This window comes from Phacochoerus africanus, chromosome 5 (assembly GCF_016906955.1).
Source record: "Phacochoerus africanus isolate WHEZ1 chromosome 5, ROS_Pafr_v1, whole genome shotgun sequence".
In the NCBI taxonomy this organism is placed as follows: Eukaryota; Metazoa; Chordata; class Mammalia; order Artiodactyla; family Suidae; genus Phacochoerus; species Phacochoerus africanus.
This window is the reverse complement of record NC_062548.1, coordinates 36,290,555-36,315,031: the sequence shown is the minus strand read 5'-3', so window position 1 is coordinate 36,315,031 and position 24,477 is coordinate 36,290,555. Positions and strand designations below refer to the sequence as shown.

At 49.1% G+C, this 24,477-nt stretch overlaps 1 protein-coding gene and 1 long non-coding RNA gene across 5 annotated transcripts in view; one reads left to right on the top strand and one right to left on the bottom strand.

The window, feature by feature from the left end:
• The window catches only part of ZC3H7A (zinc finger CCCH-type containing 7A), a 41,590-nt gene extending 24,790 nt beyond the window's left edge, over nucleotides 1-16,800 (bottom strand). Inside the window, exons 1-7 of one of the 4 annotated variants that reach the window (XM_047780483.1) lie at nucleotides 16,689-16,800; nucleotides 5,146-5,247; nucleotides 4,326-4,365; nucleotides 2,035-2,232; nucleotides 925-1,083; nucleotides 583-687; nucleotides 233-271 (exon numbers count right to left, since the gene is read on the bottom strand). In XM_047780483.1, coding sequence (XP_047636439.1) covers nucleotides 233-271; nucleotides 583-687; nucleotides 925-1,083; nucleotides 2,035-2,232; nucleotides 4,326-4,365; nucleotides 5,146-5,213 — 609 coding nt within the window. In that variant the 5' untranslated portion in view covers nucleotides 5,214-5,247; nucleotides 16,689-16,800. Of the gene's footprint in view, nucleotides 1-232; nucleotides 272-582; nucleotides 688-924; nucleotides 1,084-2,034; nucleotides 2,233-4,325; nucleotides 4,366-5,145; nucleotides 5,248-8,206; nucleotides 8,246-16,688 lie in introns of those variants that run through there. The other 3 variants (XM_047780485.1, XM_047780484.1, XM_047780486.1) reach the window with 3 other exon arrangements.
• A 109-nt stretch (nucleotides 16,801-16,909) lies between these two features.
• LOC125127462 (uncharacterized) lies at nucleotides 16,910-24,208 on the top strand. The gene is made up of 3 exons (XR_007134938.1): nucleotides 16,910-17,184; nucleotides 18,327-18,437; nucleotides 23,194-24,208. It is a non-coding gene; the product is annotated as an uncharacterized LOC125127462 (long non-coding RNA).
• The last annotated feature ends 269 nt before the right edge of the window (nucleotides 24,209-24,477 follow it).

Below are 24,477 nucleotides of genomic sequence, written 5' to 3'. Positions count from 1 at the left end.
TCCTGTAAGATGCTTCACTGGACTTCAGGAAACGCTGATTGAGAATAAAAGATATTACTGAGTTGTTTATTTTCTTTTTGTAGGACAGGAAGCTCTGGCCACTTATGTATTTTAGGAATAAAAAGGTCTCAAAAATAGACACAAACCAAAAATATTAAAAGCAGAACTGCTAATGCCTCTCTCTTCTTTTTTTTTTCTTTTATTATGATTCTTACAGAAGTTATAACCTTACCTTGGCAGCCCCATCCCCAGGAACTGATTTTAGTGAGAGCTGAAAGAAAATTAAGATGCTAATTTAAAACCAGAACTTACGCTAAGTTAGAAAACAAACTGAGGAGTTCCCATTTGGCTCAGCGGAGTGAGCTGTTGTGTCCGTCAGAGATGCGGCTTCAATCTGGCGTGGCTGCAGCTGTGGTGTAGGCCGGCAGCTGTAGCTCCAATTCGACCCCTAGCCTGGGAACTTCCACGTGCTGCAGGTGTGGCCCTAAAAAGCAGAAAGAAAAGAAGGGAAGGATGAAAGGAAGAAAGAAAAAGAGGAAAAGAAGAAAGGAAGGAAGAAAAAGGGAAACAAAATGGAAATACCTTACAGAGAGAACTTCGGCTCACCTCGGCTCTGACATATGCTTTTCTTATTTTAAATCCCAATTTCTGAGCTAGTTCTTGTGTGAGTTTTATTACATGTTCATCCTGGAAAAAATGGAGGGTGTGGTTAATGGAGGGTTTTATTTACTAACTGGAAAGACAAAGAGGCAAAACAGTTCTAAGTTACACTCTGTCAGGACACTTGTTTTACGGTAAATGATTCCCAATGAAAGCAGGTGGACAGTTGGCTGGAAAACCTAACTCCTTGAGAGCCATTTCTCCACGTAGAAGCAGTAAAATGATTATGATGTGAACAAACGAACTAAAACAGAAATTCCATACCTGAGGCACTGCCAAGGAGCACTTCGCCACAGCGTCGTAAGCCTCTTTGTATCTTCCCAAATCGCTGAGAGCCTTAGATTTCCGATACAGAGCTTTGCAGTTACTGGCATTGAGACTGAGAACTGTCTCGCAGTCTTCTAAGACTTTATCATGGAAGCCCTAGCGGGTAAGACCAAATAAAGGTAACAATCAAACAATCTGTGCCTTAAAACACTATCTCCCTGTAAATGCAAACAAATTTAGACCCTCCCTTCATTTATTTATTTATTATTTTTTATGGCCACACACATGGCATATGGAAGTTCCTGGGCAGGGATGGAACCCAAGCCTCTGCAGAGAACCAAGCCACTGTGGTTGGATTTTTTTTTTAAGGCCACACCTGTGGGATACGGAAGTTCCCAGGCTGGGGGTTTAGTCAGAGCTGCAACTACCGGCCTCCACCACAGCCACGGTCATAGTGGATCCCACCCGCATCTGGACTTACATTGTAGCTTATGGCAATGCCAGACTCCTAACTCACTGAGTAAGGCCAAGGATCGAACCAGCACCCTCAGTTAGAAGAGAGGAATGTATATAGACGCATGACTGGATCACTTTGCTATACAGCAGAAATTGGCCCCACATTGTAACATAACTAGACTGTAATAAAAAAAATTTTTAAATCCCTAATCAGTTGTCCTACGCTGATTTTTCAAAGCTTCAGGACACTCTAAAAGCAGTCACTACATTTTTCTTATGAAGTAAAACTAGAAAATGGACTTCACTAATATATGGTCATTGAAAATCTTTTTTCTCTCTAGAAACATTGTTTTAACAATCACAACTCAGAGTGCCCATTGTGCCGCAATGGAAACAAATCTGACTAGTATCCGTGAGGTTGCAGGTTCAATCCCTGGCCTCGCTCAGTGGGTTAAGCATCCAGTGTTGCCATGAGCTGTGGTGTAGGTCACAGATGCAGCTGGGATTCCGGGAGTGGCTGTGGCTGTGGTGTAGGCCGGCAGCTGTAGCTCCGGTTAGACCCCTAGCCTGGGAACTTCCATATGCTGTGGGTATGGCCCTAAAACGCAAAAAAAAAATTTTAATAAAAAACAAATACAAATCACCACTCACCATAATAGAATAGCAAGCAATACGATTTATATGTAGTTTTTCAATGATTTCTTTAGGGATTAAAATTTCTTCAGACTTTGCATAATCAGCTATACTCAAAGCTTCTGAATACTGGCTTACGGAGCTGTTCCAGTCACGCTCCCGATAAACATCATTCCCTTCGTTAAAAAGATTTCTCACGAGAGCACCTAAATACACCTTAAAAGAGAAAAGAAAAGAAAGTTACTGCTTGAAACCCTTTAAGAAACAAGTCAGAGTGTAAGCAAATTTTGACTTTTGTACCCAAGGCTTCGGAAGATATAATTTGCCAGAGCAACATGCATTATTATAAGAAATCATGAAATCCAGGCCAAGTCACGGCTACCTCAGCTGGGGTTCCTTCCTCTTTGCATTTTCCAAGAGAAAATCCAAGGTATGATCAATAAAAATGCTGCTGGAGTTCCCACTGTGGATCAGTGGGTTAAGAACCCAACACGGCATCCATGAGGATGCGGGTCCAAGTGAGTTAAGAATCTGGCGTTGGAGTCCCCATTGTGGCTCAGCGGAAACAAATGTGGCTAGCATCCATGAGGACGCAAGTTGGATCCCTGGCCTCGCTCCATGGGTTAAGGATCCGGCGTTGCCGTGAGCTGGGGTGTAGGTCTCAGATGCAGCTCGGATCTGCTGTTGCTGTGCCTGTGGTGTGGGCCGTGAGCTACAACTCTGATCAACCCCTAGCCTGGGAACCTCCATACGCTGCTGAGGGCAAGCCCCTAAAAGACAAATTAATTAATTAATTAATTAAACTGCCTCCAAAAAATGCAGTAACAATGAATACTTAGAGTGGCCCGCTTCACAGCCACACCCAGCAACACAGGTACGTGCACACGTAACAGCTGCCAATTTCTGGGTGCAAATGGTACCCTGTTTTACCCGCGTATCGGATGACCAGGGAAGCTGAACTTCCGCACGTTTTTATGGACATTTGTATTTCTTCTGCAAACACTGGCTCAGGTCATTAACTGATGTAGGGGGAGGATCGTCAAACCTTTTTCTTACTGTGTAGGAACACACATTCTTTTCGGAGGGACAAAGGCTCTTAAGTCTCCTTCATGATTTCTACCGATGCTTTAAGATTTTAACAGTTCTCTCCCAGCAACGGATCCGATAAACTTTCAGCTCTGTTTTGTCTCATTTTACCCAGTCCCGTCTAAGCGGACGAAACTAATAAAGACAGCTGTCCAGGTCAACCGTGAGCAACTGAGGGGACCGGAGACAGGCCACTTCACCTCTCTGGACCCCAGATGCACGTCTGAAAAATAAAAGGGCTGTCCCAGGTGATTTTGAGCTCTCGTACTTTACGGTTCTACATCCGTGTGGAGAAAAGGCAGGCAGGCAGGCAGGGTGAAGCGACGGGGAAGGAGGGGGAGGCAGAGAGAAAGAAGTGACCTTTAGAAGCGCCAAAGCCCGCAGAGAAACCAACAGTCTGCAGAGATGAGGGCCTTTCGTGCAAGACCCCGCCGACTGGGCTCTGACTAGGCTCTCGCTGTTTCTAACTCACTAGAGTCTCCTCTAGCTCTTCCCTCTTATTACCCAGTCAGCCCTTTACCACCGGCAGAACTTCTACAGGAAAACAGAGGATGCTCTGCACCCTCCCTCTCAACATACTCTGTCCCACTCACTCTCGATGAAAGGCAAGGGACCCCAAAGAAATGAATGCAAAACCGCATGAAGAGGAGTTCCCGTCATGGCTCGGCAGGTTAAGAACCTGACCAGTATCCACGAGGACACAGGTTCAACCCCTGGCCTCACTCTGGGTTAAGGATCTGGCGCTGCCATGAGCTGCAGTGTAGGTCGCAGACACGGCTTGGATCTGGTGTTGCTGTGGCTGTGGTGTAGGCCAGCAGCTGTAGCTCAGATTTGACCCCTAGCCTGGGAACCGCCACATGCCGCAGGTGCAGCCCTAAAAAGAAAAAAACACCTGCACTTACAGAGAAAAAAAAATATGAGACAACAGTACAAGCAGGCTGAAAAAACAGTCTCATATATATATATGTATATGCGCAAACTTTTTCTAAAAGTGCCCAGAAAGTAAGTATTTCAGGCTTATGTGGGCCATATGGTCTCTGCCTCGACTACCACTTCCTGAAAGCAGCCACAGGTAACATATCGACAAACGGGCGTGGCTGTAAATAAAACTTGATTTACAAAACAGACAGGGGGCCGCATGCGGCTTTGCCTCTGGGGCGACACAGCATACTGTCCACAGGCTACGTGCAGAGCTTTCAGGCAGATCTTCCCAGAGTCCTTACCGCATATTGTTCCTGGGTTCCTGGATACGACAGCGGTGACCTAAGAACAAGAAATTCATTTTCACAATCAGGTTCTCAACAGGACTTGTTTAGCCAGGGGTCACCTTAAACCCGAGGTTCTGTGAGCTCCCCACTGGCTCAAAGCACATCTTAAAGACCTTCGCCTCCTCTTACCACCACCACCGCTCTCCTCTAACCAGACTCACGGGGGACAAAATCTAAAACTAGTCCTTTGCGTTTTCTTTAGTAAGTACAGCATTCTCCTTTCACGTCTACATCTATTAAAAGAGGGCCTGATTCTTCAAATGCCAAAGAAGCTTAAAAATAGTACAGAACCACTAGTCCTGCTGGGTCCAACTCACTGTAGCACCCAGGGGAAGAATGTGTCCCTCCCAGGAGGGACAAAGAGGCCTTTCTGCCTGAACACGTCCCCTCGAGCCGTGGTCCCGTCGGTGACCTGCTTCATGAAGCCAGCTAGAGACGGGCTTCCTGCCACGGAGCGGACCACAAAAGCCGTGTGTGCGGACGGACGCTGACCCCCACCCGCCGGAACTGTTCTCACGAGAGATGAGGTTCCCACTCCTTGGTCTGACATGCGGGGGGATACGAAAGGGCTTTAGCCCCCCAAAATCAGCGACAGCCAGATCCACTTCAGAGCACAGAGAAATCAAAGACAAGGGCAGCAAGTGCGGCTGGAACAAAAGTATCTAGTGTCCAACCCAAACGAAGGGGACTGCGGAAACAGGACTAACGGCTGCTTCATCTCTGCAAAACGCAGAGCCACACAAAGCCTTTACTGTGGGATGCACGAAGCCCTTACTGTATAAACTGCAGGCCTTCCTGAATGTTCTGCTGCCTTTTTCTTCTCTCCTCGGACACACTGGACATGTTACCCCACACATCCACTTTCTAAATGGGAAACCTGGAAAGAAACAGGCACAAAATTCCATAAGGCACGGGGCTCCTGGATCCCAGCTGCAACACCCACAACCTAGGTCTTGTCACACAATGAGCTGCAGCCACATCCATCCCCGACGACCTGACTAGGGTCCTCTACGCCAAGGACACCGTGTGAGGGATGTCCGTGGTCCCTACCGTCCGGGGCCCCGGGAGCAGAGGGCTTCCTCCTCCTCAAGCCTGCACAGCTGTGCAGGTTCCGCCCGCCCCTCCTAAGCCCCTCCTGAACCATCCCCCTGGAAAAGCCACTGCTCTCTCCCCTGTCGTCATCCTCGCCTCCTTCAGCCACGGGTGTTGGTTCTGGCCTGTCTCCGTGCACGCGCAAGCAGCCCCTCGAACAGCCCTGGCCTTGTGTTGCTTCTGGAAGCTCTCCAGAAGTGAAAAGGTTTCACATCCGCTTGCCTCCGAGGGATTTTGACTTCCTTGTGAGCAGAGCCTAACCCTTAATATGGATTTGGTTCCACCGGACTTTTGAAATCATCCTTGGTGATACAACTGATAACGAGTGAGGATGGAAATGAAGTCACTCGAATGGGAATTTTCTGGGAGGTAAGGGTTTGCCTTCAGTGTAACACTGGCAGATGCCGACACCGTTGGCACGCACCCCAGCTAGTCAATGTTCGTTAGGCAGTTCCCAGAAAGCAGCCGGGGACCCACAGAGAAGAGATCTGGGGTAAAACAAGATCTGCCAACGTCCTAAACCAGGGCTTCTCGACCTCGGCCATTCGGCCAGAGCCGTCTCCATGACGGACGGGGAGGGCTGGCCTGTGCCCTGCAGGAGGTTGGCAGTACTGCTGGCTCCACCCACTAGATGCCAGCAGCACCGAAGTGTCTCAGAAGCCCGTTAAATGCCTTCTGGCGGGCAGGGACGGGGGGGGGGGGCACAGAGCCCCCCCCGGATGAGAACTACAGAGCGCTAATCCCAGGAGGGCATCCTGTCACATCAAGCACGTATGTGGATCCACGTGACGTACGGGGACCGGCACCCCTGTTTCGGGTACACGGCTGCGATGTTTCCATCTCATTACTGCTTACCATCTGCAGGCAAGCTTTATTTTGAAGTCTACCTTTTTTCAAAAAAATAAAGTGCCGGTGGAAGGGAAGGCCCCAGAGGCTGATCACTACTAATTCTCACTGGTTTTTAAAGCCTGTCGTTGTAAATATTTTGACCTTGTATCTAAAAGTGGATTACTTTCCTGAATCTTTTTTTTTTTTTTTTTTGCTTTTTAGGGCTGAACCCGAGGCATATGGAGGTTCCCAGGCTAGGGGTTGAATCGGAGCTACAGCTGCCGGCCTACACCACAGCCACAGCCACAGCCACGCCAGATCTGAGCCGCATCTGCGACCTACACCACAGCTCAAGGTAATGCCGGATCCTTAACCCACTGAGCAAGGAGGCCAGAGATCGAACCCATAACCTCATGGTTCCTGGTCGGATTCGTTTCTGCTGTGCCACGACGGGAACGCCTCCTGAGTATTTATATGTGAAAGGACATGGGCTCTGGGATTTGCTTTAAACACTATGTTTGAAATTTTCCAAAATAAAAAGCTTAAAAAGCCCTTGACACTGGAGTAAAATGGCATTATTTCTGGAATTTGTTTAGAGATAATCGAGCTTAACGGGATGGGGGTGGCAAGCGGGCGTGAAACACGAGGAGCAAAAACATGGGAAACGCTCAGCTGAATGAGGAGGAGGAAGAGGTACGTGGGCCTCCTTCTGCTCGTGGACAAGTCTGGCCATTTCCATAATGAAAAAAGTTTAAATTCAGACTTCTAGTTACAAACTTCTTTAAGGAGGCACTATGTCTCAGAGAAAAAGAAGGGTAATTAACTCAATGCCTGTCAAAAAGGACATGGTTGAATAAACTGTGCTGGGGGCAGGAGATGAGTGTCTTTTCACTGTAAACCTTTAAAACTTTTTTTATTTTAACCCTGTAAATAAATGACCTCTGAGAAAAGAAAGTATTAAAAGAAGTCTGTGTACCTTTTGAGGCCTTCCTCAGAAAGGTGACTCATGGAGCCACCCAGCCTTTTTTCTCTTTGACTTAAAGTGGAGTCAGAACCTTAGAGGTCAAAGGTACCTGGAGCCACACTTGAGGGTCCAGGGCCATCAGGCCGGAGGGACTGGGACAAAAGAAAAGAAGCCAAAGGCAAGAAGCCTCTTCTCGCCGTCAGTATCTGGCAAGGTAGGGAATGAGTTTGAGGTTCACTCAAAAAACCCATCTGTTGGCTCAGAAGGGACACCTGAGTAATGATAACCCACCAAGTGAAGAGTCCTAGAGCTGCTTCCTCAGAAAGTGCTCAAAAACCTTGAACCTTGGCCCTTAAGGACAAAGGGCAGGAGGCAAAGAGCTGACAACTCGAGTAGGTGATTAAAAGAAAATAAGATGCAGGCCTTTTTTTTTTTTTTTTTTTTCCTGGCCATGCCCTGGCATGCGGAAGTTCCTGGGCCAGGGATTGAAACTGTGACTCAAGTCATAGCAGTAACAATGCTGGATCCTTAACCTGATGAGCCACCAGGGAACTCCAAGATGCAGATTCTTAAGGGCATAAAATACCATGCCTCCCTCACAAGTTAGAAGATTTGGGAACATAACCTCAGGTGATATTTAAATATAATGTGACAGTGTTTCAGAAGTTTCTGTTGTAGCTCAGCAGGTTAAGAACCCTATATAATGTCTGTGAGGATGTGGGTTTGACTCCTGGCCTCCTGCAGTGGGTTAAGGATCTGGCGTTGCTGTGGCTATGGCTGTGGCGTAGGCCGGCAGCTACAGCTCTGATTCAACCCCTAGCCTGGGAACTTCCACATACCGTGGGTGTGACCCCAAAAAAAAAAAAAAGATGGTCCCCACTTTTCTAGGATGTTCCAGTTCCCTTTTCTTTTTTTTATTTATTTTTAATTTTTTTATTTTTTATGGCCACACCTGTGCCACATGGAAGTTCCAGGCCGGGAAATGAATCCAAGCTGCAACTGTGGCAGTGCCCAATCCTTTAACTCACTGTGCCAGCCTGGGGATTGAACCCACGCCTTAAGGCTAGGCGGCCTTAAAAAGAAAAGAAAAAAACATAATGACAGTATTTCATGCTCTGTAGTTTTTCCCCTTAAATTTTATTAAAAAAATTTTACACACAGTAAATCTTCTTTTACAGTGAACACCATATACCTATAGAATATCTATATCCTACAGTTAATATTTTGCTCTAATTATTACATCTCCCCATCTTTATCCATCTATCAACCCAATTTTGGTAAACTGCAAAGTAAGTTGCAGACATCAACTTGGATCCACTAATAGACACTTCAGCATACATATGGTTCTGGGGTCTAACATTTGTTACCAGTTTTTTTAAGGTAAAATGCACACATTTTAAAGCAAACCTTGACAAATGATCTACTCAGAAAACCCAGACCCAGAAAGTTCCCTCAGCCCCCTTCTCCAGCCAGTGTGACTGCCCACCCAAGGAAATCACTGTTCTGATTTTTTTCTACCAGAGATTAGTTTTATCGGTGAAGTAAGTCTCCCGCCACCTTTCACTTTGAAAGAAAGAAAAAGTAATAAATGCTGGAGTTCCCATCATGGTTCAGCGGTTAACGAACCCGACTAGCATCCATGAGGACGCGGATTTGATCCCTGGCCTCGCTCAGTGGGTTAAGGATCCAGCTTGCTGTGAGCTGTGGTGTAGGTCACAGATGCGGCTTCCGATCCCCCACTGCTGTGGCTGTGGTGTAGGCCGCGACTACAGCTCCGATTAGACCCCTAGCCTGGGAACCTCCACATGCTGCAGGTACGGCCCTAAAGAGACAAATAGTAATAATAATAAATGCTTAATACACCATCTCTTTTTGGATCTAGTCAAAATCTGGCCTCAATTATTATTATTTTTTTACGGCCATTCCTGCGGCATACGGAAGCTCCCAGATGTGCACCACGGCTTGTGGCAATGCCGGATTCTTAACCCACTGAACAAGTCAAGGGATCAAACCCACATTCTTAGGGATACTAGTTGGGCTCTTAACCTGCAGAGCCACAATGCAAACTCGTGGTCTCAATTTTAAAGTAAGGAAGAATTTGATAATGTTAGTCCAACAGCTTTTCTTCTTCAAACTCAGCAGCATAGGACAGGAGTCAACTCCTTCCAGGAAATGGGGGCTTTGTCTCCAGTTGACTTCTAAGTGGGACCCCCCACTCCACAGCCACCTACACTTCTGGGACCTCTTGAGCTGCCCAGATGTTACCCTCGGATAAACCCCGGCTCCCCACGCCCACCCCCTCTACTTGAAGGTTCTCCCTGGATGTCGCAGACCCTGCACACTGTTGGGAAAGGAGGATTTTAATATTACGACTGCAAAAAGGAATGTCACCTTCCCAACCCTAACACTCAGCCCCCCTTCTGACCTTCTGAGGACAATCAATCCATCATTGTTACCCATCTGTTATGCATCCTGACAAAGACAGTCTGTGAACAATATTGCATCTTTTTTTTTTAAGGGCCGCACCTGCAGCACATGGAAGTTCCCAGGTTAAGGGTCCAATCAGAGCTGCAGCTGCCAGTCTACACCATAGCCACAGCAAGTACGCAACCTACACTGCAGGTGGCAGCCACACCGGATCCTTAACCCAACGAGCAGAGGCCAGGGACTGAACCCACATTCTCATGAATATCAGTCAGGTTCTTAACCCGCGGAGCCACAACAGGCACTCCAACAATACTGTATCTTGACTGTAGTAGTGGTTACATGACTCTATACATGGTATAAACGTGTATCCATACATATACACACACAAACAAATGAGTGTAAAACTGAGTCAGGTGCGAAGTTTGGGTCAACAGTATCCAGTATCATACGAATGCCTGTCTCCTGGCAGTGCCAGTGCACTAGTTAGTTAAGATGGCTCCACTAGGGAAGATGATGAGGGGTCATGGGATCCCACTTTCGCAATATCCTGTGAGTCTATAACTATTGCAAAATAAAAGTTAAAAATATCCTATGCATATGTTATTTTTTATACAGACCGGGGCTCCTAACACGTTCTGCACCTGACTTTTCTTCAGTCCACAGCTGCACACATCCAGCTGCTTTCCAGGTAACAGCCACGCAGCGTGTTCCACGACACGGCCGCAGCATCACCTCAGCAGGCCTCCAGGAGGGACATTTTGGTTGTTGCCAACCTTTAAGGGCATTTCATATACGCATGATGCCAAAGAACTTCCCGAGGATGAAGCGTACGTAGGTTTCTTAATTTTGCCAGCTCTTGCCAAGTCTCGCCAAGCGACCCTGCCCACCACCAGAGCACAAGGGTTCCTATTTCACCACTTGACCAAACATCGTCAAACGCTTCCATTGCTGGCAACCAGGGAGGTGAGAAACAACAACGTGACAACTGTGGTTGGGGTTTTATTTGTTTTAGTCTTTCTATCACCAACAAGGCTGAGCATCTCTTCAGATTACCAGCCCGCTGTACTTCCTTTTCTGTGAACTGTCGCCTCAGTTCCTGCACCCCCTTTCCCTTCCAGGCTGGGCCTTTCTGATGTATGGGAGCTCTTCATGAATCGAGGAAAGCAGTCCTCTGTGATGGCATGACTATTTCCCCCAAAGTGGTGTCAATCTTTTGACATCGGTTATGGCACTTTGGACAGCACAAGTTTGATTTTTAAGTAACTGAATTTATCAATACTTTCTCTTGTGGCTTCTGGATTTTGACATACTCAGAAGTGCCTGCACCACTCTGAGATCAGAAAATCACGCTCCATGTCTTCCCCTATGCTCGTGGTTTCATTAATTTTTTTTTCTTAACTGGATCCACCAGTTTACTGTAAGGAGTAATGTAAGGGTATGTACACACACACATACACACACACTCACACTCACACACTCTCACACATTTCCCTCCCAAAGAGCTACCCATTGCCCAAACACCATTTATAAAAGGGCTCTCGATTCTACACTGACATGTTTAAGCCCCATTCAAAATTCTGGGTCTGTTTGTGACTTTTTTTTTTTTTTTTTTGCTTTGTAAGGGCCGTACCCATGGCTTATGGAAGTTCCCAGGCTAGGGGTCGAATCAGGGCTGCAGCTGCTGGCCTACACCACAGCCACAGCAACACCAGATCCGAGCCGCGTCTGCAACCTACACCACAGCTCCCGGCAACACCGGATCCTTAACCCACTGAGCAGGGCCAGGGATTGAACCCGCATCCCTGTGGATACTAGTTGGGTTTGTAACCAGCTGAGCCACAACAGGAACTCCCTGTTTGTGACCTTTACTCAGCATTTCTTTCTTTTTTTTTTTTTTTGTCTTTTTGCTATTTCTTGGGCCACTCCCTCAGCATATGGAGGTTCCCAGGCTAGGGGTTGAATCGCAGCTGTAGCCGCCGGCCTATAACAGAGCCACAGCAATGCGGGATCCGAGCCGCGTCTGCAACCTACACCACAGCTCACGGCAACGCCGGATTGTTAACCCACTGAGCAAGGGCAGGGACCGAACCCGCAACCTCATGGTTCCTAGTCGGATTCGTTAACCACTGCACCACTACGGGAACTCCTACTCAGCATTTCTATCTGGAATGCCCCCCAATCTTTTACCCTCCTCCCAAGCCTAACCCTTTGACCAATACCTTTTCTGAATGAAATCACCTTCTGGCCATTTGCTCAAACCAGTCACCTTCTTTCTCTTAACCACATCCAACCAATCCACTGGCAAAGCCTCTACGGGTGATACTGTCAAAGGCATGCCGGGCACCCCAAGCCTGACAGCTCTAGAACCCCCTCTGCAGGAGTCGCACGTGGACGTCCCCAGAGCCTCCTCTCTGCTCTCCCCTTAGCTTCCATCCCTTCCCCCATCTGTTTCCCACACGGAACTGAAAGGAATGCTCTCTACAAACACAAATCGGTTTTCACAGCCCTGCTGAAAATCCTCCAAAGCTGGGGCGGCAACGAGTGCCACTGACCCCACCAGGGGAAAAGCAACTCAGACACACCCTCTAGGCCTTAAAGGAAAAGGAAATGGGCGGGGGGGGGGGGGTGCAGCTCTGAACAGTACTTTTTAAAGCAAGACACTCAGATCGGAATTTCATTCAGTTAACTACTCTTGCCGGCGGCGGGAACACACGTCACCTTTCTGGAATCAGCTGTTACTCACTGAAGTTTTACAGAAGGAAAGGTACGCAGAGCTCTGGTCTACACAATCCCTTAACTACTGGTTCAGCACCTGTTCGGCGAAACCCATTAGCGCCAAGTCTAGTCCGATGCTGAACCACGGAATGCAAAACCATGAAAGTTTGGCCTTTCATGGTAACTTGAGAATCCAGCTCCCATTAGCAGAGGACAACAAGGCAAAGAAATGTGACTACAACACACGGTAGGGACGGAAGGAACGGCAAACACGGCCAGCTCGGCCTGCACTCCAGACACTCTTCTAAGTGCTTTACGTGGGTCAAAGCATCTGATCCTCCCTAGGAGCCTAGGAGGTGGGTGTAGGAGGAAGCTGAAGCACAGAGGGGTGACGCAGTCACAGAGGTCACACAGCTTGGGAGTGGCCGAGCTGGCGCCCAGCCTGCCTTCTTATCCACGGAGCTATTTTGCCCTGCATGTGCCAGTGCTGCCTGGAGCGGGGCGAGCTCATCCGAGTTGGCCCTGGGCTGGGCTGGGCAAGACAAATACAGCTCTGGCAGACAGGTGGGCACTTGACAGCCACTCAGGAGGAACAGAATAAACACAGGCCTCCGCACACGCAGGCAGACACGATGACATGTGCAAGGGACGTAATTTAAGACAATCTGGACAAGTGGAAGGGACACGGGGAGTTAGGACAGCAGTCCAGGGATGATCTCCATGTGGAATCCACCCACGACGTCACGGGTGTAGACGTGAGGAATGAATATTCAACAGCCTTCGGGCCAAGACAGCCTCGCACAGGACCAGAGAGGAGGCCCCAGGGCATGGGGCCCAGGGCTTGTATTTTTCCCTAAGAAGCTAGTCCTAAATTTCAGGTGAGACATTATTATGAGTACCCACGTGTAGTAAATGTGGCCCTCAGCCTCCAGCCTCTCTTGGAAATGGCAGAAACAAACAAACAAACAAACGCGCTTGAAGTAACAGCTGGGTCCAGGCCAGCTTGCAACAGTGTGAGCTCATTGTGGGAACTCTTCCGGCAGCAGCAGGATACACTTCACCCCTCAGAGACCACACGCCCAGGGAGCGAACCCGCATTACCTGGTTCTCCCTACAACGTTCCACTGCCCTCTTGAAACTTGGACTCTCCCGCTGGATACTTGATGAGACACTTTTTCCCTTTGATGGAGAAAGAAGCCCTCCGGATGAAGGCTGTGCGAAACACCTTCAGGAAGCATGTTCCTACTTTCTGTCACCCCCCCTCCGCCCGCCCCCGGGGCTTTGCTCTTTGAACTTGCCCTCAGATGTGTGCAGGGTGCCTCTTAAGGAGCCCAGCCCCCTGAAGGCCCGGGAAAGAGCTCACCGCACACATGAACTCTGCTTGGGAGGGAGGATGAACAGGAAAGACGTGAAATTTTCCAGACCGTCCGCCCAGGGGCCCCAGACCCTGGGTAGGTGACTACAGAGGAGGTTCTGCAGTGCCAGATAAATATCCTGCTCCAGACTCCGGGAGTCTAATAACATGCAAAGGTTCCACTTTCTTATTTGTGAAACACAAAACTTTCAGCCTCTCTCTGACTGCCTCCATCACATGGTTCCTAAGGCTTCACAAGGTATGGGAAATTCATATGCACCGATGAACAAAACAACACATCGCTAAACTCCCAACGAAATTAAATCCCAAATTTCTTGTTGGGGCAAAACCTAATAAGGATGAGTAGCCTGGTTTCTTTACATCAGAGGAAATTTTCACCTCACTTAATATGCTTCTGTCGTGTGTGTGTGTGTGTGTGTGTGTGAATTAAAATAGATGTATTGTCACAAGCATACATTTTTTAACTTCTGGATCAATGTTTTACTATTTCTCCCAACTAAAACTACTATCTAAAGTTTTTCTCCCCCCCTAGAAATACTATCTAAAGTTTTGCCTTCTGAGATGTAAACACTTCACACTTTGGAGAAAACAAATTTAACTTCCGATCCTAAGATCCCAGAGAAAAAGCATTTTCATTAAAAAAAAAAAAAATTCGAGATATTATTTGGGAATCAAGTCTCCACACATCACACTTTCTCTAAAAAGCCCTTCTAGAACACCCCCGGCAACAGGATACAGACATTCATTGGAATGTTCATATCTTTCCAACAGTCACCCTCCCTAGAGTTGACATTCTATAGTAATTGATTCTCTCTCACTTAACATTGATTTCATCCTCCCAAACTGGCAGGATTTACAGTCAATCAAGAATTGGGGACAATATGGTGCCGACCACCATTTTTACTGGCAAAAAAACCTGACAGTTATCTAAGGGCTGGAAAGGGAAATGGGTGTAGGGACGTCAGGGCATGACAGGGGCCCCCAAGCAAAAGTCAGAGTAACTTGGAGAAAGGCTTTCAGATGGCAGAGGCCCTGAACATGAGCAGGCTCGCTGTATCACACACACACAAATATTGCAAACACGCAGCTTCAATAACTTATGATCCGACTGAGTCCAACCCTCTGCAACTATTTCCACCGTGTACTCCAGTGCACAGGAGATGACATTTTTTCACCAAAGAAAATTCTGTCCATGAACTTGAATTATACTGCAAATGAGGACAAAATCCTCCTTAAGCCATGGGCTCGACAGTTGAGCGGAGGGTGAGAAGGAAGAGTGTCTAGGAGAGAGGAGGCCACATGCCATCAGAGAAACAGGCAAAGAGAAAACAGATGGCAGAAGCTCCTACTACCCCTGCCCTCATTTCAATGCTCCAGCTGAACGCTGTCCAACAGAAATATGCCAGTCGTACATTTAATTTTCAATGTTCAAGTAACTGTGTTAAAAAGTAAAAAGAAACCAATGACAATAATATATTTGAGTCAACCCACTATGTTCAAAACAGTATCATCTCAACCGCTATTATTTAACTTGGAAAGAATTTTTTTTTTTTCCGATGTGGTTTTAAGTGACTTTTATTTTTTTATTTATTTATTTTTTATTTTATTTTATTTTATTTTTTGGTCTTTTTGCTATTTCTTGGTTTTGGGCCGCTCCCGCGGCACATGGAGGTTCCCAAGCCAGGGGTTGAATCGGAGCTGTAGCCACCGGCCTACACCAGAGCCACAGCAACGCGGGATCTGAGCCGCGTCTGCAACCTACACCACAGCTCACGGCAATGCCGGATCGTTAACCCACTGAGCAAGGGCAGGGACCGAACCCGAAACCTCATGGTTCCTAGTCGGATTCGTTAACCACTGCGCCACGACGGGAACTCCTAACTTGGAAAGAATTTTGAATGAGATATCTTTACTTTTTTTCCTTACTAAGCCTTCAAAACCAGGTGTGTCTTTTTCACTGGGAGCACATCTCAACTCGGTCTAGCCACATTCCAAGTGTTCAACAGCTCCTTGCGGCCAGTGGCCACCTTCCCGGGCAGGGCACCTCGAGTCTGGGCAGACCCTCGGTCCTTAAATACCAAACACGGCACCTCCTTTCAGGCCTACATTTCGGGGGACGGGGAAAATACTCAACTCCCGATAAATTCACCCGATCAGGGTGCAGACGCGACCTCTCGGGGACCAGCCGGAGCTTTCCAGCTGGACCACACCCCGGCAATGACCGTCCCCAACAGGAAATTCACGCTAATGGGAACTGACAGGTCCTCATTCTTTAAGGGTGGGGAAAGAAACCTAAAGCCTGGCAGTCTCCAGATCCACAAAAAAGATAGGAAACAATTCGCCGCGCGTCCTAGACGTGCACCCCGCGCAAAAACAGCCCGAAATAAACGAGCCAAGAGCACTGGGCTCATCCTTCCCGCCCCCAAATCTACGGTACTGAATTAGGGGTCCCCGATCACAGAAACAGAGAGAAACAATGAAAACAAAAAAATCCTTTTTTTTTTTTTTTTAGTTAAATAACCAGAGAGGAGGTATTTTGCCAACGGAAATGCACGCAAGCACGGGATGGAGGGAGCGGGAGCCCTCCACGCCCCGCTAGGGGGACACGCGCCCCCAGGGTGAGACCCCCGCCGCCCCCATCGGAGGGAGAGGACAAGGACCCGCCCGCCCGCGGGGCCCCGCGGCGGCGCGCGCTCGGACCGCCCCTCCGCAGGGGCCGCGCGCCCTTTGTGGCCGAGCCCTCCGCCCCCTCGGCTGCCGCGGGGCGGCCGTGCGCACCGCCCCTCCCCCGCCCGGCGTCCGTTACCGGCGCGCGCGAGCACGAGGCGGCGGCGGGGGCGCGCCGGGCGGGGGCGCCGGCGGGGGAGGGGCGGCGCGCGGGCCGGGAGGGCTGCGGGGCCCGGCGAGACCCACCTACCTGCGGGGACGGCCGCGCCGGGGGACGGACAGCGGCGCGCGGTGAGCGGGCGGCGGCGGCGGCGGCGGCGGCCTGGGCGCTCGCTCTCACCTTCCCTCCGCGACCGGCGGCGGCGGCGGCTCCGCTGCGCCCGCCCGGCGCCCTCTAGTGGCCGGAGGCCGCGCCCGCCGCCCGGGAGACGCGGCCATTGGCTGCGCCCGCGAGCGTCGGCGCCGGGGGAGGTGGCGGCGGCGGCGCCACGTCGGGCCGGGCTGCAGAGATCCTCCGCCGTGGGTTCCGGGGCCGCCTCCCGAGCGGGAGCGCGGTCCGCAGCGGGCTGGGACCGCGGGAGGGAGTGAGTAGGGCCAAGGGATGCTCGGACGCGCCGGTGCTGAGAACTGATTCTGGGTGGACGTGCAATTCACATGCGCCGTGGGTGTTTTTTCTGGGCAGCGGCCCTGGAGCCGAAGAGCAGGGAGTTAGAACAGCGTCTACCAGGGAGCTGACCTAGTTTCGGGTATGGGGAGGCCTCCCCGGAGAGACTTTATTTAGCAAATCCTAAGCCGGTGTTTCGTACTTTGCCAATTGTAACCCTTCGGAGCCTCAGAACAAGCATCGTTGTCCCCATTCCTACACCCCTACAGCAGAGGAAGGGGGGCAGAGCTCAGGAGCAGCTCTGGGTTGGACCCTGAGCGGGCCTGGCTCCCTGCCTTTCAGGTCTCCGCCCAAATGCCACCTCATCCACCTGTATTTTCAACAGCCCACTGTGCTCCAGGGCTCAGCAGTGGGCAAGGCAGGGTCTCTGTCCCATAGCGGGATGGGGAGTAGCGTGGGGACCCTCCGAGACGCGAAGGAGACCGACGGTGTAAACCGAGATTACAGCAGGGGAATGAGACTGTGATGGGCGGGCTTCACTTACGGTGGAGGGATGACTCTGGGAAGGTTCTGAGAAGGTGATGGCCAGGGAGATGGGGAATGTTCTCCAGGCAGAGGGAAGGGCGAGTGCAAAGGCCTTGAGACTGGAACTTGAACAGGAGAGTCCTATTTGGCTGGTGGCAGGGAGGGAGGGTGGGCGGGTGATGGGGGACTTTGGAGTTTATTCTGTGTGGCACTAATGGGTCTGATTTGGGAGTGAGAGGATGTGATTTGCGCCCGAGAAAAGCTCTCTGGCTACTGTGCAGAGACTGAGCCATAGGAGGGGTGAGAAAAAGGGAGAAACTAGCCGGGTGACTCTGACAGTGGTCTGAGTAGATTTACAAACCAGATGTATTCATTAGCTCAGGCTGCTGTAACAAAATATGGCAGGTTTGGAGGCTTTTTTTTTTTAATTGAATTATGGTAATGTGTTAATTTCTGCTGTACAGCTAAGTGACTCAGATATATCCACACAGGCACACCCACATCTACATAACACACATTCTTTTTCATATTCTTCTCCATTATGGTTTATCACAAGATACTGAATATAGTTCCTTCCCTGTATTATCCAGTAGAACCTTGTTATTCAGCTTGTACATACTAGCTTGGATCTGTTCAACCCAAACTCCCAGTCCTCCCTTCTCCCCGCCCCCCAAGGTTAAGTCCGTTTCACCTGCTTAAGTCTGTTTTCTATGCACAGACCTGGAGGCTTAAATTAGAATTCATTTTTTCATGTTCTAGAGGTTGGAAGTCCAAGATCAAGGTGTTGGCAGGGATGGTTTGTGAAGAGAACTCTCCCCTTGGCCTGCAGAGGGCAGCCTTCTTGCCGTGTCTTCACGGGGCCTTTGCCGGGTATGTAAGCATTTCTCTTCCTGTAAGGACACCTGTCATGTTGGCTTGCCCCCCCCACCTCATGACTTCACTTAATTACCTCCAGGGAAGCCCTATCTTCTTGTTAGGGGTTAGGGCTTCACCATGTGAGTTTCGATGGACCCAGTTCAGTCCATGACACAAGGTATGTGCTGTGACAGAAACATTCAAGTAGAACTGACAGGGGCTGGCTTTAGGGGAAGCCCCTCTGAGGAAGGGGTTCTTCTGGTCACTTCAGGTCTCAAACATCTTCTCTTGGAGAGGCCTTCCCTGTCTGCCACCTAATAAAATTGCTGGAGTTCCCATTGTGGCGCAGCAGAAACGAATCCAACCAGGAACCATGAGGTTGCGGGTTTGATCCCTGGCCTTGCTCAGTGGGTCGAGGATCCGGTGTTGCCATGAGCTGTGGTGTAGGTCGCAGACACGGCTCAGATCTGGTGTTGCTGTGGCTGTGGTATAGGCCGGTGGTCACAGCTCTGATTAGACCCCTAGCCTGGGAACCTCCGTATGCCGTGGGTGCGGCCCTAAAAGGACAAAAGACAAAAAAGTAAAATAATTGCTCATTATCCCTGCCCCCTCTTGGCTTCTTTAGAGCAGCCATCGCTGACTGGAATGACCTTGTTTAATCGTTTGGGTGCCTGTGTGGGGTCTGCCTTCCCCCCAACCCCCCCACCCAGGACAACAGAGACCCTTCCCGTTTTGTTCTCTATTCCAAGCCCCCAGAATTGTACCCCAGACACCATAAACACTTCTCAAACAGGTGCCCCGGGAACCTTGGAGCTAAGATCTGCCGATGAACGAGAGGTGCCAAGCGGCACGGGTGCATGGAGAGTTGGAACCATTTTAAGTCAGACGATGCTGAAAGGCCAGAGCGGCTGGACCACCAAGAGCTGGGTGGGGTCTCAGGGAGGTGAGGTAGGAGATGAGCCAAGGCCAGGCCCTAAAGGGTGTTACGAAGCTGCATGAAGGTGAACCTTATTCTGCACGGGGAGAACTTCATGGGATTCTGTGAGTTCCCTATGCAGCTGTAGCAGAGCACCGTGAACGTAGTGGCTTAGGACAACACATTATCTTACCGTCCTGGAGGTCTGAAGTCTGAACTTGACCTGGCTCAAGTCACAGTGTGGGCAGGGCTGGTTCCTTCGGGAGGCTCCAGAAAAGAATCTGTTCTCTCGCCTTTCCCAGCTTTTGGGGCTGCCTGCCTTCTCCAAAGGCAGCAATGGCTAGTCAAGCCTTTATATGCTGTGCCTCTCCCACCCTGCTTCTGATGGCACATCTGACCCTCCTGCTTTCTCATTTCCCTTATAAATAGCCTTGTGATGATACGGAGCCAATCCAGGTAATCCAGGATGCTCTCCATCTGTCCCTACAGAAGAGTTCTTAGGACCAGAACATTTGTATTCTAAAGATGAGAACGCAAACAAAGCCTTTATTTATTTTTTTGGCTGCCCCGCAGCACGTGGAGTTTCTGGGCCAGGGATCAGATCAGAGCCACAACGGCGACCTAAGCTGCAGCTGGGGCAACACCAGATCCCTAACCCACCGTGCAGGGCTGGGGATTGAACCTGTGTCCTGGTGCTCCCAAGACACCACTGATGCATTGTGCCACAGCGAGAACTCCAAGCCTGGTTTTTGGTTTTTTGTTTGTTTTTGTTTATCTTTATCAGGGCCGCACCCGCAGCATACAGAGGTTCCCAGGCTAGGGGGTCGGATCAGAGCTGTAGCCACTGGGCTACACCACAGTCACAGAACCACCAGGGCAACCTACACCACAGCTCACAGCAACAATGGATCCTTAACCCACTGAGCGAGGCCAGGGATCGAACGGGCGTCCTCATGGATACCAGTCAGATTTTGTTTCTGCTGAGCCACGAAGGGAACTCCCCAAGCCTGTTTTTTTTTTGTTGTTTTTTTTTGTTTTTTTTTTTGAGATAGATTTCGTTTTTCCCTAACAAGGTATGTTGTGTGTGAGCTTGTGATTCCCACCTTCTTACTGGTCTTGGATTCTCCACACCTCTGCACATCGTCCTGTCACTTCGCAAATGTGTAAGGACTCAGTGATTGGGTCTCTTTTTCGGTCGCCTTGGTTTTCTTTTTAGCTGGACACCAAACTAGGCATCTTAGTGAAAGAACCCCACCTCCTAGCACACACCTGGGAATTTGGAAGGGAGTTCTGGGGCCCTGGGCATCTCTGGACGGCGGCTCCTGCACCCAGGCAGAAACTGCAGTGGCAGTCCTGTTTCATGTATAAAGTTCTCCAAGATTCTCAGCCAACGTTGGCATGCACACATGACAAAAGTGGTTTTAGTCTTATGTATTCACATCCTAAGTCCTCTCCGAAGAAAAAGGTGTTCTAAGAGTTCCTGTTATGGCTCAGCGGTAACAAACCCCACCAGCATCCATGAGGACATGGGTTTGCTCCCTGGCCTTGCTCAGTGGGTTAAGGATCTGGTGTTGCCATGAGCTGCAGTGTAGGTCACAGATGTGGCTCCGATCTGGCGTTGCTGTGGCAGCAGCGTAGGCTGGCAGCTGCAGCTCTGATTCTCGACCCCTAGCCTGGGAACTTCCCTATGCTTTGGGTGTGGCCCTAAAAAGACAAGAAAAAAAAGAAAAAGGTGTTCTGTGTCCTTATAAACACCATACACTCTCACCTAAACTCCCCCGGATAAAGCAAAGGTTATGGAATGAATGTTTGTGTGCCCCCCACTAAAATTCATGTATTAGAAATCTTAGCTCCCAACGTGATAATACTAGAAGGTGGGGCCTTTGGGGGTGATTAGGTCATGAGGGTGGGGCCCTCACAAAGGGGATTAGTGCCCTTATGACAGAGGCCCAGGAAATGATTTCCCTCCCCGTTGGGTGAGGACACGATGAGAAGACAGCCATCTGCAGTCCTGGAAGAGGATCTCACTGGACACCATGATCTTGGACTTCCTCAGATCTGTGGGACATAAATGCCTGCTGTTTACACCCCCCGGTCTATGGTATTTTGTGAGAGCAGCAGGAACAGACTGAGACAGGGAACATCCAAGATGCAAGTCCGTAGGAGGCAGCACAGTGGTGGAAAGAGACAGACTGGGAAAAAGGGTTAAACCCCAACTCACTCCTTACCCATCTGGATAGCTCTGAACCAGCTTCTTACATCTCAGTCTTGCGCTCATCATCTTTAAATGTGGCGAAAACTCCCTCCGCCATGGGGAGGATTAAATAATGCTGATATAGGAGTTCCCACTGTGGCTCAGGGGGTTAAGAACCCAACGCATCTCCATGAGGATTCGGGTTTGATCCCTGGCCTCACGCGTGGGGTTAAGGACCCAGCTTTGCCACAAGCTGCAGCATAGGTCACAGGTGGGGCTTGGATCCCGAGTTGCGATGGCTGTGGTGTAAGCCGGCAACTACAGCTCCAATTCAGCCCCTAACCTGGAAACTTCCATATGCCAAGGGTGTGGGCCTAAAAAGAAAGAAAAAAAAATTTTTAAATAATGTGGCTGTGAGGCACCTGGCACAGAGGATGTTCAATGACTAGAAGTTACATTTCCCTGGAGGTGCTGACTACTGAATGGAGTAAGCTTTCCAGCCTAGCCTTGGGGGTAGGAAGGGACACCTGCACCCCACCGCACCCCCAGAAACTGTGAGGCATGCTCCCCAGTCCCCCTGGAGTTACTGCCTCTGGAGGAGCTGTTTCTGGGGTGGAAAAATACTTGAGAGTCACTGGCTTAAAAATGAAACCTTAGAGATAAACCCACCATCCTGAGGCCATTGTCACATCATCTACAGAAATGAATTGACCACAGAGCCAACCTCAATAAGAATGAAAATAAAAAATGAGCTGTTTGCAAACATGACATACCTGTTGCAGAAGAAGAAAACCCTCAATTTTAAAGCCACTCAGATCATGAAAGGCACGTGCTAAATGTTTGCCACATGACCCTATGAGATGCTGACGAGCCACACGCGCTGAATTTTGTTGGTGCTCATGTGGAAATCTGTGCCGGAATCCGAATCTGCAGCATATAAAGGGTTAATATTACCACATTCCTTCTTGAATAATCAAGTAAATTGAGTGATCACTGTGAATCACCTGGACTATACTTCCAAATTCTGCTTTGATGAAATTCTAAAGTAGAAGAAAGATACCCCAAATATTGACTGGATTCCTTTTTTTTTTTTTTTTTTTAATCTCTTTTTAGGGCCGAATATTCGGCATATGGAAGTTCCCAAGCTAGGGGTCAATTTGGAGCTGTAGCCGCCCGCCACAGCCACAGCCACAGCCACAGCCACACAGGATCCGAGCCATGTCTGCGACCTACAGCAGAGCTCATGGCAACGCCGGATCCTAAACCCACTGAGCAAGGCCAGGGATCGAACCTGCATCCTCATGGATGCTACTCAGATTCGTTTCTGCTGCGCCACGATGGGAACCCCTGACTGAAGTCCTTTATTTAGCTAGGAAAATATTGTATGGAAGAAACACTTGCTGCCTCTCCACTTTCTCTTGTATTTCTCTCTTGTTATTCAGCTTTGAAGATGGCTTGTTAAAAACTCTGCCCATGGGCTGCCTGCCTGGACATCAGCTTAAATGTGTAACTAATTGCAAGCGAGTTCCTAAACATTGCATGAGGCAAGAAAGCTCTAATTATCCCAGAGGGGGAAAAAAGGGAGCAGATACATAAATAACTGGCGGAATAATGAGACAGACTTTGTTTTACTTTATCAGCTTTTTTTTTTTTTTTCCCAGGAATTCTTTGGCGATGCTCCAAAGGATACTCTGCAGGGCGGTGGAAAACCAAATCTTCAATTCAATTCTGAAGTGCGGCTCCCTTGGTTTTCAGCCCGAGCTCGATATGAAGTTTAGCGCTGCAATGTATCACTTTGTTCCTTGCTTGTATTGGGGGAGACACGTTTAATATTTAGAAGAAGAATGAAGCCAATTGCAAGTAGCTTCTGGAAATGGAAGAATGGGAGAAATCAGGACTACTCCCTTCCCAAGCCCAGGTCCAAGTCTTTCCCCTACTTTTTTTTGGGGGGGGGGGAGTAGGGGGGATGCCCTTGGCATGAGGAAATGCCCAGGCCAGGGATCAAACTTGCATGACAGCAGTGACTTGAGCCACAGCACCGACAATGCCAGATCCTTAACCTGCTGAGCCACCAGGGAACTCGTCCCCTACTTCTTTCCGCCCCAAAGTTGGGATTACAAGAATCCCTTTTCCATGTGTTGTATATTCCACTCCATACCCATTCCCAGCTGATTTGCCTCTCCATCCTCTGATGAATCCTTGCCCATAATTTCTATTGTTTCCAGCCTCTGGAACACAAGCCACTTGGCACTGGTCCTTCTAGATGGGATCCAGGGAGCTCTATTCTTCCGTTCAACAAATATAAATGCCAATGACATTCTGGACAGTTTGCTGAATTCCAAAATCTACAGTCAGGGTTCCTATGCTCAAGATACCTATCATTCACCTTGGTGTTTGAGGATTCCCCAAGATGTGGGTTTGGGAAATAGACGAAAGAAGAGGCACACGATCCCTGCGATGGACCAAAACCAAAACCAAATTAATGAAACTTGATCTGTAGATGTGGGATCTTTGTCTTTTAATATGTGAGCCTGTCCAGACACTTGTAAATGAGAATTAACATGGAATCAGAAGAAAACTTGGGAGTTCTCTAATCGCCTAGTGGGTAAAGGCTCTTGCCTTTTCACTGCTGTGGCTCTGATTGCTCCTGTGGCACAGGTTTGAGCCCTGGCCCAGAAACCTCCACATGCTGTGGGTTCAGCAGAAGAGAAAAATAAATAAGAGCAAACCTGAACTTTGCAATTCTCATTTAAAAAAAAAAGAGAGAGAGAGAGGAAAAGTCACCATTGACACTGCAGTTTAAAAAATACTGCCTCAATTAAAGGAAACTGCTGTCAGCCTCCTTTAATCCAAGTAATCTACAATAGGGTGCTTGTTTTTCGTTCTTAAACATGCTCAAGGATCATAAATTTTACTGTCTTTTATAGCTTTGGCAAAGCTTATTA